This window comes from Lactuca saligna, chromosome 5, assembly GCF_052625555.1.
Source record: "Lactuca saligna cultivar CGN05327 chromosome 5, ASM5262555v1, whole genome shotgun sequence".
NCBI lineage: Eukaryota > Viridiplantae > Streptophyta > Magnoliopsida > Asterales > Asteraceae > Lactuca > Lactuca saligna.
In genome coordinates, this window is record NC_136421.1 from 56,661,881 (window position 1) to 56,676,131 (window position 14,251).

The 14,251-nt window shown below is 30.7% G+C and overlaps 1 protein-coding gene across 1 annotated transcript; it reads left to right on the plus strand.

Annotated features, from left to right (window-relative positions):
* Window positions 1–1,574: 1,574 nt before the first annotated feature.
* LOC145044984 (putative receptor-like protein kinase At5g59700) lies at window positions 1,575–3,304 on the plus strand. Its single transcript, XM_078993343.1, has 2 exons — window positions 1,575–2,630; window positions 2,932–3,304. The coding sequence occupies exons 1-2, from the start codon at window positions 1,722–1,724 to the stop codon at window positions 3,016–3,018; spliced, it is 996 nt and encodes a 331-aa protein (XP_078849469.1). The 5' UTR covers window positions 1,575–1,721; the 3' UTR covers window positions 3,019–3,304.
* The last annotated feature ends 10,947 nt before the right edge of the window (window positions 3,305–14,251 follow it).

Here is a 14,251-nt window from a genome sequence, read left to right on the forward strand (position 1 = left end):
AACAATGATGTAATAGAAAGAAATGTAAGTACGTTGTTATTTCTTGTATTTTTCCTAATTTTTATTTCATGGTTTCGTAATATAATTACATGGATGAGGTTGGAGAACAATGCTTGCTGTTCCTGAACTTGAAAAGGAAGTTAAACTTCTTTGGTGCTTACAAGACACTCATAAGGTACTTTTAAAGAAAATTTTATTAAGTCTATTTCTATTTTCATATCAATAACATATATTGTTTTGTGCAACATCTTATATTGCTCAGGAATGAACCAGATCAAAATAAAAATAATATCCATCATTTAAAATAGACCCTCCAGTAAGAATTACCTCTCTCTCTCTCTCTCACACAGATACACACACTAGGTTACATGTTATTCAAGGTGTACTTGGTTGCAGGTGTGAGTGTATGGAAGCGCATGAAATGGAAAAGTTGTAGTGATGGCTACATCATGTTGGGGACACCTTATAGATTTTGTTATTTTGTATAAATATGTAAATTATTTTTATATTTTCGATTTGTATTTGAAATTTATGGTTATAATGTATCAATTATTGAAAATTTTTACTTTCATATTTTATTGATTTTAAAATATGAATTTGATGTATATTTTAAGATTCTTTTGTTTTGAATATATAAAAAATTTGGACTTTTCTTGATATTAATTTTTTTTTTTATAATGCTAGGATCCGTCAGTAATCTGTTATAAGAAAATTCATTGGTAATCCGTTGTAGGATATTCTGTCGGTAATCCATTACTGAATAATTACGTCGGCATTCTGTTAAAAATACAAATCCGTTGATAATCTGTTATTGATTATCGACGGAAAAATCCGTCGCTAAAAATTTGTCGAAGCCGTCGGAAATCTGTTACAAACAATTAGCGAAAAGAATATACCGACGGATTTTGGTTTGTTACAATTCTGTCGTTAAGAGTATTAGCGACGGATTACCGACGGCTTTGGCCATCGGTAATGCTCTTTTTTGTAGTCGTGAGTGTATGGTACGTACTATCATTGCTAATAATCAATACTACCTTGTACTCTGTATGCTTTATGTGTACTTCTAATCCTAATTCTATTATGTAGCAATTCTGTAACATTGTCATGACAACATCTTTAGGATGATTTGTGGCATGATTGAACGTAAAAATAGACCTTAGAGTAAAACCAAACTTTTATTACAAGCTTTTATAGAATTTTGTGTTAATAACCCTACTTAAAAGTAGCAAATTATAAGAAAAAACTTGACACGTTTTTATAGACTTTTGTGTTAATAACCCTACTTAAAAGTAGCAAATTATAAGAAAAAATTTGTACAACATATACAAATAATAATAATAATGATTATCTAATTTTCGAAAAACCTTTAAGAAAATTAGTCATTCAAGAGAGTTTATCGCAATGGATTTTTCTGGTAAATAAAATCTAGAGAAAAATAAATTTTTCCTCCAATAATTAATCCTACTTTTACTACCACATGTCTTGGTCTGCCACTAGTCCCTCCACTTTGGCCTTGATATGAATCGTTACTTTTTGTAATATGAATCGTTACTTTTTGTAGCATATATGTATTGGTCACTTATCTAACTCCTCATTTTCTCTTCCTTGTTGTAGCTGAAGGCCTTGTTTTTCCTAACTATCATCAACGCCGCTGCCCCTTTCGACTTTAATTCTTTGTAAGTTTTAGTTTTGTTTCCTATTTTTGATAGATCATCAAAACGATGTCTGTCCTAAAACAGTTTGAACACCTAAAAATACAACTAGAAGCTATAGAATCAACCACAAACAACTTTTCTAAAGAGAGCTGCATCGGGAACGGAGGCTTTGGGAAAGTGTACAAGGGAGAACTCCTCCATTCGATGGGGCATACCACGGTTGCCATAAAACGTTTAGATCGTTCATTTGGGCAAGGAGACTCTGAGTTTTGGAAGGAGGTGATTATGCTTTCAGTTTACAGACATGAAAATATTGTCTCCCTCTTGGGGTTTTGTGATGAGAAAGGCGAGAAGATCCTTGTGTATGAGTATTCATCCAAAAGAAGTCTTGACTTACATTTGAACAACAAGGATCTAACTTGGGTTCAACGCCTTACAATTTGTATCGGGGTGGCTCGTGGAGTAGCATACCTTCATAATCCAGCAGGTACTCAACAAAGAGTATTGCACAGAGATATTAAAAGCTCCAACATTCTCTTAGATGACAACTGGAATGCCAGGATATCCGATCTTGGTCTATCCAAATTTGGACCAGCTAACCAGAACTACACATTCCTTGTCACCAATAATAGAGTTGGCACTATTGGGTATTGTGATCCGCTATATTTAGAAAGTGGGATACTAACAAAGGAGTCAGACGTTTACTCATTTGGAATAGTCTTATTTGAAGTTTTGTGTGGGAGATTGTGTTTTGAGAGCAATGATAAGCTTCAATCTTTTACTCAACTGGTCCGAAAACATTACAAACAGAATAACCTAAATGAAATTATTTGGGGTAATATAAAGGAAGAAATACATCCTACCTCTTTGGAGGTGTTTTCAGCAATTGCTTATCAATGTTTGAAGAATGACAGTGAAAAACGTCCATTAATGGAGGACGTCGTGACACAACTTGAAACTGCCCTCGAATATCAAGTAACTTATGTTCTTTCTCTTCTTTCATAAGAAAAACCTAAGAAAATGAGAAAAAAATAATAAAACGAATGTCCTAAGTCATCCCACAAGTATATCGTGTCACGGAAAAACTTTCATTAAAATAGCAATAGTTACCTGTGATCATGTTATTAACCATATTATCCATGTCGGACTAAAAATATATCATTCATTACTTTTGGTTCATTAAGAGAATATATAACTAGATACATATAAACCGACTCTCTCTAGTGTGCTTTCTCCTATCTCTCTCTAATGTGCTACCTTCTTGTGCTTCTTCCAGGTTAACATTGTCAGCATCTCACCGGTACCTCAAATCCAGAGTAAGCTTACCGGATACCTCAATGGAAACGACTACTACCACTGGTAGCTGGAACCCGACCCAATAAGGGGGCAAGTTAGACGATGGCCCGGGTCATGATATGGTTTGGGGCCCCAAAATTAATTATTATATATAAATATATATAAGTTTGGTTATTTATGAAATTTTCAATATTTGAATTGGTTAAAAGGTGCAGATGGTTAGCCCTTCATTTTAGACATGTCACATATCCATGTTCGAGTCCTATTGTCGTCTCTCCTTAATGTGCGCCTTCTTCTTATAATACTTTTGTTTATCGAAAATAAACGAACATCCTATTGTCGTCTCTCCTTAATGTGCGCCTTCTTCTTATAATACTTTTGTTTATCGAAAATAAACCTCATAGGCTCATACGTCACTTTATTGATATGGAATCCAAATTATAAAAATGGCATTTATATTCTTTTTTATTATTCACAAATCATCCAAATTATAAAAATTGATCTTGGACTCTTTTTGCTTTTTAACACACTAACAAAACATTCATTTCATTTAAAATTTTGTTGTTTTATGGCCAATAACATGGATAACTTTCCTGATTATATATCAGATTTTCTATATTTCACTGTCTTTTAATGTATAATAATTATTTTTTTATAGATTTATTAGCAAAAATCATAGCAACCTATTGGCTAGGTAGATTATTCTTCAAGTTTAATTTTTTTATTTTATAGTTTCTACCTACATAAGATTTTTTTTTTCAAACACACATTTTTCTTTTTTTACCAAACACCAACCATATGGTTTTTCAAAAATGGTCCGCTTGTTCGATTGTTGATTATTTTTTTATTTTGTTTCGTATTGGCTTTTTGAACTCATCCTTTAAATACATTATATATATATATATATATATATATATATATATATATATATATATATATATATATATATATATATATATATATATATATATATATATATATATATATATATAATTTAATAACAAATGCTCATGTGTTGGTGATTTTAGTGTTATCAACATATTTTAGTATAATTATTATTAATCATGAGATAGTCTGAACTCCATTTACAAACCAAGATAGGAGGCGCGGGGGTGCACACTCGGAGTGATAAATGTAAACTCGGAAATACAGGGGTTCAGGGGTAGCGCCCCTGGGTGCAGGGTTCCAAGGGGTTGTAGCCCCTTGGCGGGGTCTAGGGGCAGTGCCCCTATCAAGGTCCAAGGGGCATAGGCCCTGGTAGGGTTCGGGGTAGCGCCCCAAAACCTAAATGGATTTATATGTTAAATATGACTCCTGCCATGCATTTTCCGCCAAGACCTTTAATGATATCATTGTGATGTCATGAGTTAGTTATATCTTAATAACCAACGTTTTTTGGTACCAAAAGGATGCAACTTCCGTGTAACTAATTTTCCTTCTAGTATAAGAATCTTTCTCTGGTTCCAAAAAAAGGGTTGGAACTTACATACACAAAAACCATATATTGATTTGTTCTATCTCTCAATAATACAAAACAACAAGGTACTTTTCTATGTTTTTTATTTAAAAGTGGTCTGACTTCTAAATTGAAAATTTTTGGATTATCCCAAATCTGATTTAGTGATACCCCAGGCTATAGGGTCGAAATCACAGATTTTGAAAAGTGATTACAATCACGATCCAAGAAATATCAAAGTATATTGATATTCTTAAGACCCCAAAATCTAACATCATGTACTCGTCTTTATAGACATCGTAGATATCGTTTGTGATTACTAAATTTTGAAGGGCCTTGTTTTTTGCTTTTGTCATGGGCCTTTAATCGACTTGGACCAGCCCTAAAAACATATTGTGCTCATGTGCTCCATTTTCTCCTTCCTATGAGATTATTTCTTCCATCACGGCTTCTCAACCTCCCAACACCAACTCAAATCCTTCCCCATCAAATAGTAAGTTTAACCACTGGATAATAGTTTAATGTTTGTATAGAAGTAAGATAGATCTTATGTAGGGATTAGTAAGGACATGCTTACAAGGTTTTAATTTAAAACTTTTATTATTATTATTATATATTCTTATGTATTTTTTTTTATCTTTGCATCGGGTCTTTTATGAAAGCACTCTCTAAATCTTATTAGAGTTGCGAACCATCCTATCTTCTCCATTTATATGGGGTTGAGGTAGTGATGTTGTCGTGTGTAACAAGCAGAGTCTTAAGGTGAAGATGTCTTTTAATTCTTATTGCCAATATAAACTAACGTTATATCCTACGATTTTGAATACTCTAGTGTATTGGCAAACTAACATAATTTCCTTTGTTTATTTTTCAACGATCGGATGCAAATTAGTTTCTTTGCTCAATAAATAGCAACACACTTTTATTTTTCTACTTTTTGTGACTTAGCACAAGAGGGGGAAGTTAATTTAATTATTTTTCATGTTATGTAGCAATGTACTTTCCTTTGTCTATTTTTTCATGACCAACCTACTCAGAAATGATGAAATATTAGTAAAGTAATAGATACTTTTGAGCCCATCCACTCGATTATGTGTTAAAAAGTATTTTGAATTGCAATAAAAACAAAATTATATTTGGAATTCATATCAGTGGTAGAACTCAATAAGGGTCAGGGGAGGCCATTGTCTCACTTATAACTATTAATATTAAGGTTGTCAGAATCGAGATCTTACTTAAGATCATTTTAGGTTTTGCAAGATCGTGATGGTAAGATTGGATCAGGATCGTAATATCCTATCAAAATGAACTCATATTCAAATTTGCTCACAAGATAATATAGTCAACTTTAACTTTTTAAGCATCACCTATAATTTTTATTGCTATGAACTGTAAACATTAAGAATAAATCATCTTATTAGAAATAATATCAATTTGATCATGTACAAGTAAGACATAAGATCATAAATTGATTTTTATGGGTGTGTTATGTCTAACTCGAGAAGAATTGATAAAATTGTGATGTTCTAGAAGACTTCTTGCAACTTAAGAAGCTCCATTGCAAGTTGAATAGATGAATTTTTGATACTTGGCTATATAATAAAAATAAAACTAAAGATGTGAGATCGGGATCGTAGTGTGATTGAGATCGTTTTTCACTTATATATCTTAAAATCGTAAGATCATTCGATCAAAATCGAAATTTTAATAAACTTGATTAATATAACATGCCAAGTATGGATTCGGTATGAAAACGTATACATTGAAGCAAAAGTGAAGCCCAACATACAGCTACAAAATTATTTATTTATTTATTTAAACATTAGGTATGACCCACTTCCCATCTCGTTATTTTAAGGATATACTTCTATTGTTCCTCCACTTTATTTATTTATTTATTTATTTTTTATTATTATTTATAAAAATGATGGACAAATAGATTTAATGTCATTGAAGCAAAACTGAAGCCCAACATATAACTAGAAAATTATTTATTTATTTATTTAAACATTAGGTATGACCCACTTCCCATCTCGTTATTTTAAGGATATACTTCTATCGTTCCTCCACTTTCTTTTTTTTTTTTTTTTTTTTTTTTTTTTTTTGATTTATAAAAATGATGGACAAATAGATTTAATGAAGATTATATAACTAACGATATGGGTGTGTTATGTCTAACTCGAGAAGAATTGATAAAATTGTGATGTTCTAGAAGACTTCTTGCAACTTAAGAAGCTCCATTGCAAGTTGAATAGATGAATTTTTGATACTTGGCTATATAATAAAAATAAAACTAAAGATGTGAGATCGGGATCGTAGTGTGATTGAGATCGTTTTTCACTTATATATCTTAAAATCGTAAGATCATTCGATCAAAATCGAAATTTTAATAAACTTGATTAATATAACATGCCAAGTATGGATTCGGTATGAAAACGTATACATTGAAGCAAAAGTGAAGCCCAACATACAGCTACAAAATTATTTATTTATTTATTTAAACATTAGGTATGACCCACTTCCCATCTCGTTATTTTAAGGATATACTTCTATCGTTCCTCCACTTTATTTATTTATTTATTTATTTATTATTATTATTTATAAAAATGATGGACAAATAGATTTAATGTCATTGAAGCAAAACTGAAGCCCAACATATAACTAGAAAATTATTTATTTATTTATTTAAACATTAGGTATGACCCACTTCCCATCTCGTTATTTTAAGGATATACTTCTATCGTTCCTCCACTTTCTTTCTTTCTTTTTTTTTTTTTTTTTTTTTTTTTTTTTTTGATTTATAAAAATGATGGACAAATAGATTTAATGAAGATTATATAACTAACGATGTGGATTTACACTACACCCCCTCTCCGTATCTCTCATTTCTTAATTTGCATTTTTTTCATCATGTCTTGTAAATACATTTGTTAAAATTTTATATTTATATTTTCATTTATATACATACTAGGCCGATCTTTACTCTAATAAATGAAATTTTTTTGCATGTATAACATCCTTATTGATATTGTCACATATCATCATTTTGTGGTTATTTTCAATTAAATTTTTTCCACATGATATTTTATGATTTTTTTTTTCATTTGATCAAATTTCACATTATATTTAAATGAATAATTATAAAAAATATGATAATAAATACATATCAATTTCATTAATTGATCTTCTTTTTAATTTTAAATTTTCTAAATTAAAATCTCATTGGTTTCCTTTGTTTATTTATCTAAATTATTTGTTTAAATTTAAAAAAGAAAAAAATATATTTTAATTTTAATAATTCAATATTTTTCTAATTTTCTTATAAATTCAAACCTTTAAATGTTTAGAACTTCATATTTTTTTTAATGAACCCATATAATAAATGGATTTTACACCTAGTATGATAGTATATAAAACAAACATTTCTTTAATACCAAATCGAGTTCTTAAATCATGTAAAAAGCTTTATTTTTATTCATTATTCTATTTATTTTACAATTCCTATTTACATTCATTAGCCATTTTCAGTGTAAATGAACTTGTTAGTGAGCTTTTGAATGACTAAAAGATTAGTTTAGAGGAACTTTCTCAAAAGATTAATTTAGAAGATTAATTTAGTGTAAATGGTGCAAAACTTCAAAGACGTAAAAAAATTTATATCTTTGAAGGCTGATGAGTTTTCACTTTGATGAACGATTTAAGAATATTTCATATTAATTGTTATGTTTATATTTTGATGTCATAACCTTTAATCAAATACAACTTGTTTATAAGGTTATATTTTAACATGTTGGTATCGACCCTAATATTTTTGTTCGTGTTCCTCCCCTACTATATAAACGAAAACTATAACATATACACTTTGTATTATAAATCCATTTAAACAAAATATAAAATATACATGCTTGCATTTTAAATCGATTTAAACAAAAAGTACAATAAAGTTTAGTATTAATTATCCGATTATCCACATTTTACTCTCTTGCCTTGAGCTAAGCTAGTTTTGCAGCTTACCCTAGACACACTATTCTCTCAAACATTAAAGAACGATTAAAAAAAAAAACTTATAATTTTTAAGGCATTACCCTTTATGGCCACTATCTCCCCATTTTTCGAGATATACAATTTAACATCTGATTTATCTCTCTACAAAAAAAAAAAAAAAAAAAAAAAAAAAAAAAAAAAAAAAAAAAAAAAGAAGTAACCAACACCTAATACAAATATAAGTAAATATTAGTAAAGTAGTAGATGTTTTTACCTCGACTCGACTATATTATGTACCCTAATCATACATAACGACACATTAGTAGAGTAATAAATACTTTCAAGCTCGGCTAACTGATTATGAAATCCGTTAATCAAATAATATAAAATAGGGTAATTTTTTGGTGTTTTTTTCAAAAGAAAAAGTAACATTTTTTTATTATTATTTTAAATTCTAATTCACATGCCAATAAGTTTAAGAAAAAAGGAAAATACTAAACACAAATTCTAATTCAGTGTATATATTTCCATTTTTACAACTGCCAAAAAGCCATGGCACAAAAACTTATGTATATTAAGGGGTGTTTAGAGGTTGTTTATTGTTTAATCCCACAGTAATAAGTAAATTTAAATGTTTGAATAGAAGTTTTTAAAACTCAGCTTATTACGGTAGGAATAAGATAAATAAGTTGATTTTAATAAGCAAAGGGGGAGGGGGGATGCTTATTGCTTATTGGTCATTTTACTCATATAAGTTGTTTTGCTTGTCAAACACTTAAAATGATTATTGCTTATTACTTATTTTCACCGTAATAAGCTAATCCAAACACATTTTAAAAAAATGTTTATTCCCACCGCAATAAGCTAACAAGCTAAAAACTATTTATCCAAACACCCCCTAAATAAATCGACCTCATAAATCCTTAATAATAATATGCTTTGAAAAATTAAACTGGAACGCACAACCACATTTTCATAATCAAAGATTGTAGATATTTAGTTTTGACCTCTTGTATTTTGGTTGCATCATTTCCCATGAGCAAAACATCATCAACATATATGAGAGCAACCACATGTGTGGTTTCGGTTTTAAAAATAAACAAAGAATGATCCGTTTTTGATTGTTTGAAGTGGCCAACTATATGAGCCTTAGAGAACTTTTCATACCACTTTTTGGAGGTTCGCTTTAAGCCATATATAGACTTCTGTAACTTGTAAACATGATCTTCTCCAGTCTTGACAAACACTTGAGGGACCTTCATGTAAACCTCTTCGTGTAAATAACTATGTAGAAATGGAATGTTGACATCCAACTAATGCACTTCCCATTGTCTTTTAGCAGCCACTACGAGTGCACATCTAACGCTAAAAAGTGCTACAACTCGGGCAAAGGTTGATGGGTTTTGAGCATTCTAACCCTAAATACCTTGGATCTATGTTTTCTCTATTATACATGCAAATATCAATTTTTCAAAGTATTGTTCTAACTAGCATAATATAAAGTACACATACTATAAACTCTAGTAGAATTACATGCCTCTTGTTTGGTGCTTGATTCCATGAAGCTCAAGAGCCTAGTGCCCCAAATGTGACACCTTAAATGGTTCACACAACATCATGAACACTTGGAATAACTTGAGAGAAAAGTAGAACACTTCTAAAATCGGTTTGCTCACACTTGTTTCACTAGTGGCCGATTTCTTCAATAACAAGATCATTATATAGTTAGTCACAATTAGGGTAAACCCTAATTCTCATGGCTTTCCATTTCCTTGGATCCATGGGTTCAAATACACCATGGAACATCCTATGGGTTTTAGTCCAACTTGATAATCCATGGGGCATTAGCCCACTATATAAGTATGAATGATTTACACAATCAACTCATATATTTAATTAGTGTTCTTTTGATCACTTAATTAATTCTAGATTAATTCTTGATCAATACTAATTAAATAATCGTATTAATATATTAGAACCTATAATATATTAATAAACCTTAAGTGTTATTTTCTTATTTTAGTCTATTTAAATGCATGATGCCATGCAACCCAAATGGACCATGCCGGGTCGGGTCAAGTACATACCAATTATAGTTATGGACATAAACACTAATCCAACAAAGGTTTCATGGAAATTGATACCCTTAACTTGCGTGTATCCTTTTGCTATAAGACGTGTCTTGTATCTTTATTGCTTCTTGCCAATTTGGACCTTTTGAAGCTTGAATTAAAATTTTAGGTTCTTCAATACAAGTGATAACTGATAAGAAAGTATGATGAGGTTTAAAAAACTTAACATAAGTAATAGATTATGACAAAGAGTGTGGTTTTGATGAGCTTGTAGTTTTAGAATGATCAATCGATGGAGGGAGATAAGTAGCTTGATGAATCACTTAATAGGATTTTGATACGTTATATAGTGCGCTTATGTGACATTTGAATTCTCAAGCATTCTTGAGATAGAAAAGTGATATAATCTATGAAAGAACTTCAAGGTGAGTAATCTCATGTTAGAACACTTGTCCCAATATATGAGAATTTTGACTTGTGTTTTCTCTTTTATACAATAATATATGTATGCATGCATGTATGTATGTATGTATGTATGTATGTATGTATGTATGTATGTATGTATGTATATATATATATATTGCTTGGATACTATATGAATATTATGTTCTTTCCTTTGCTTGATATTACATTTTATGATTCGTAGACGTCCTTTATAAAAATAAGGATATGATTTTGAAAATGTGTTTTATTGATGGTTTTTTGACCTTTATATTTGATATTATGGACTCATATACCCTTTGACTTGATATTGTGGGTCCATATACCCTTTGACATGATATTATGGTTTATTTATATTTGACTTTTGGGTTTATATATCCTTAAATTTGATTATGTGATAATTATATCTTAACTTTGTTTTATATGAGTTCTTATACCCTTGATTGATTATAATTTGAATTTGTTTTATATTTAGAATTTAAATGTTTGATGTTGTTCAGTCTCATATCTTCGTTGCATGAATTCTTGTTAGGAAGGGTTGAGACTTGTCTGATCATTAGTATAGGAATAACATATAATAATGCCTTATGGTGATATATGTTGTTCTATGGAGATTTATGGTGGTGAGATGAAGAGTTTAGACTTAAAATCTTCATGGTAAGAATTTGAACTTACGATTGACTTGGTTTGGGTTTTAGAAGAATTTTGCAAAATGTTTATAATGTTATTTATTTTCATCTTGTTCGATGTTACTTGCTTCTTCCTAAGTTTAATCTTTTTTACTCACGTGAATACTTATTGATCTTTAAGATCTTGTTTGGGTTGTTATTGTTGAAAAATGCTTAACTAAGGTACAACTATTTTGTATTGTTTATTCACTTGTGAAGTTATATGAGAATTAACATTTATGACAATGTACTTTGTTATGACCTTGCTAGGTTTTATACCCATTTTGAGTTTTGATGATATTTTGATAGGGTACGAGTTTGTACATTTGGATATGAATTGAGTATTCATTCATATTATATATGTTTAATGTCTAACCTTATGATTGTACTCACTAGGCTCCATATAGCATAACCTACTACATTGATAAATTTTTGTAGGTTAGTGGATATTGTTAGAAGCTTGGAAGATTAAGAAGTTTTAGACATTTAGAAGATCTTATAATTATTGTAAGCACTCTTTAAACCTTTGTTTTGATATTTATTGTTAGACTCTCACATGTTGTGTTTTTCTTAACTTTATTTTGGAAATTGATGTTTTGGGACTTTTTGCAATCGAACTCTTAGTTTTAATTTAAAATGTTTTATTAAAGGTTTTTTAAATATCCATGTGAGGGGTGTTACATGTAATTAAACAAAATTCTTCCTATCTGAATGAAACCTCTTGCTTACCAAATAAATTGTCAAATACAAATGCACGATTAATTGAGCATTTGGTCAGACCCCATGTAACATAACCCCAAGACAAAATTTTGGGTCCCCTGTAGCCTTAGGTATGTCAGCCAAATATTTAAAGGTCATGGGTTCGAATAACTGATGGGTTTTGAGCATTACAACATTTATATGGTGCACATGCAACCCTATTTGCTTTGGATCTAGGTTTTTCTCAAGTTGTACATGCAAACTAAATTTCCAAAGCAAGAATCCTAATTCTAAGATACAAAATCGAAATCTACTGATATTAGGGTTAGAATAATACCTTTCTTGTTGATTGCTTGATCTTGACCTTTAAGAGCTTAGTGCCTCAACTGTTGCGCCTCTAATGGAGTCACAAACTCCATAATCAGAGAATGAGGAGGAGGAGAGGCAAAAATCGGCTAGGGTTTCTTCTAAGGAAGCAGTGGCCGAAATCTAGAGGCTTGGGGGTTCCTTTTGTAGTTGAGGCTGCTAGGATTTTCAACTGGAAACCCTAATTCCCTTGCTTAAGACCTAAGAAATCCACAGACCCCACAGGATAATCCTTGGACGAAAACTCTATGGGCTTCCCATAGATTTTCGTCCACCCCATATCAATAGAGTCCGTTAGCCCAAACTACAACTATTACTGATTTACATAATTAGTCCCCGTTCTTTTAATTAGTCTCTTTTGATTACTAAATTGATTCCAAATTAATTTCTGATCAATAGTAATTAAATAATATGATTTCTCAATTAATATATTATTCTTATAATATATTAATAAATCATTTAAATAACCTCTTTCTCTAAAACTCATTCTGTCTAGTTACTATGGTGAAGGCAACCCAAAAGGACCATGCTACTATCGGGTCAAGTACATACCAATTATAGTTATGGACTTAGACACCTAATCCAACAGTCTCCCACTTGGATAAGTCTAATAACTATAAGTGCAAGTACGACTTCAAAATCCGATTAGCAATCGTAGCTCTCAAAAGCCACTGTCAAACTCTGACCTAGTCAATGACGCGTCCTTTAGATAACGGATCATATAATCCTCCGTTCTACAAGATATCGTGTGGACAAAGGCATGGAACATAATCATTCTCAATGTCCAACATTTTATTTCCCGACTTATGATTTGTTTGACATAGAACTTAATTGAACAATCAATTTTATCCTGACCGGGCCCAACACATAAGTCAACACAAAATCACCGAAGGGCCCAAGGTATCGCTTTTGCCCTCTTAGGATAAAAGGAACAAATAAACTTTGACTTATATGCTTGTACTATTTAATCATCAAATTGTACACAACAACACGTTTTATAACATCAAGTTACTGATGCATTTACGCATTATCAATGCACAACCAATTTGTAAACAACAACTCATATATCTTGATTTAAAGATTATACGATATTATCATCTCACGATCACTCGTGATGAATTCAATGAAGTGATTCGCATGAGCGTGTGTTTAATCCAATACTCAAATCTTATTTCAAGAGCACTCATGAACGTTGCATCAAACCTTTGTTATGTCTAAACACTTAGACAATCTACAAACCAATTCATGACAGTCTAACCTCATAACTTACTCCTAAAGTATGATTAACTGTGGATAATTTGAATAATCTAATTATTCTAGAAGTAAACCATGCAAAAGTGAAACAATAGTAAACAGTCGACACAAGATAGTAAAATTTATTCATAAATAAATCTCCATTACTTAATCATCAAATGTCAACTACATTTATCTATTACAAGTTTCTAAACATCTATCTAATCACTAAAACTAATATCGTCCTTCAGACCAATGCTCCTCGCATGCTATAAGTTCTTAACCCTACTCAGACCCTTTATGAGGGGATCTGTTGGTTTCTCCTCTGAAGACACCCTCTTGACTACAAGGAGTCCCTCTTCTACCAGATGTCTAATGAAG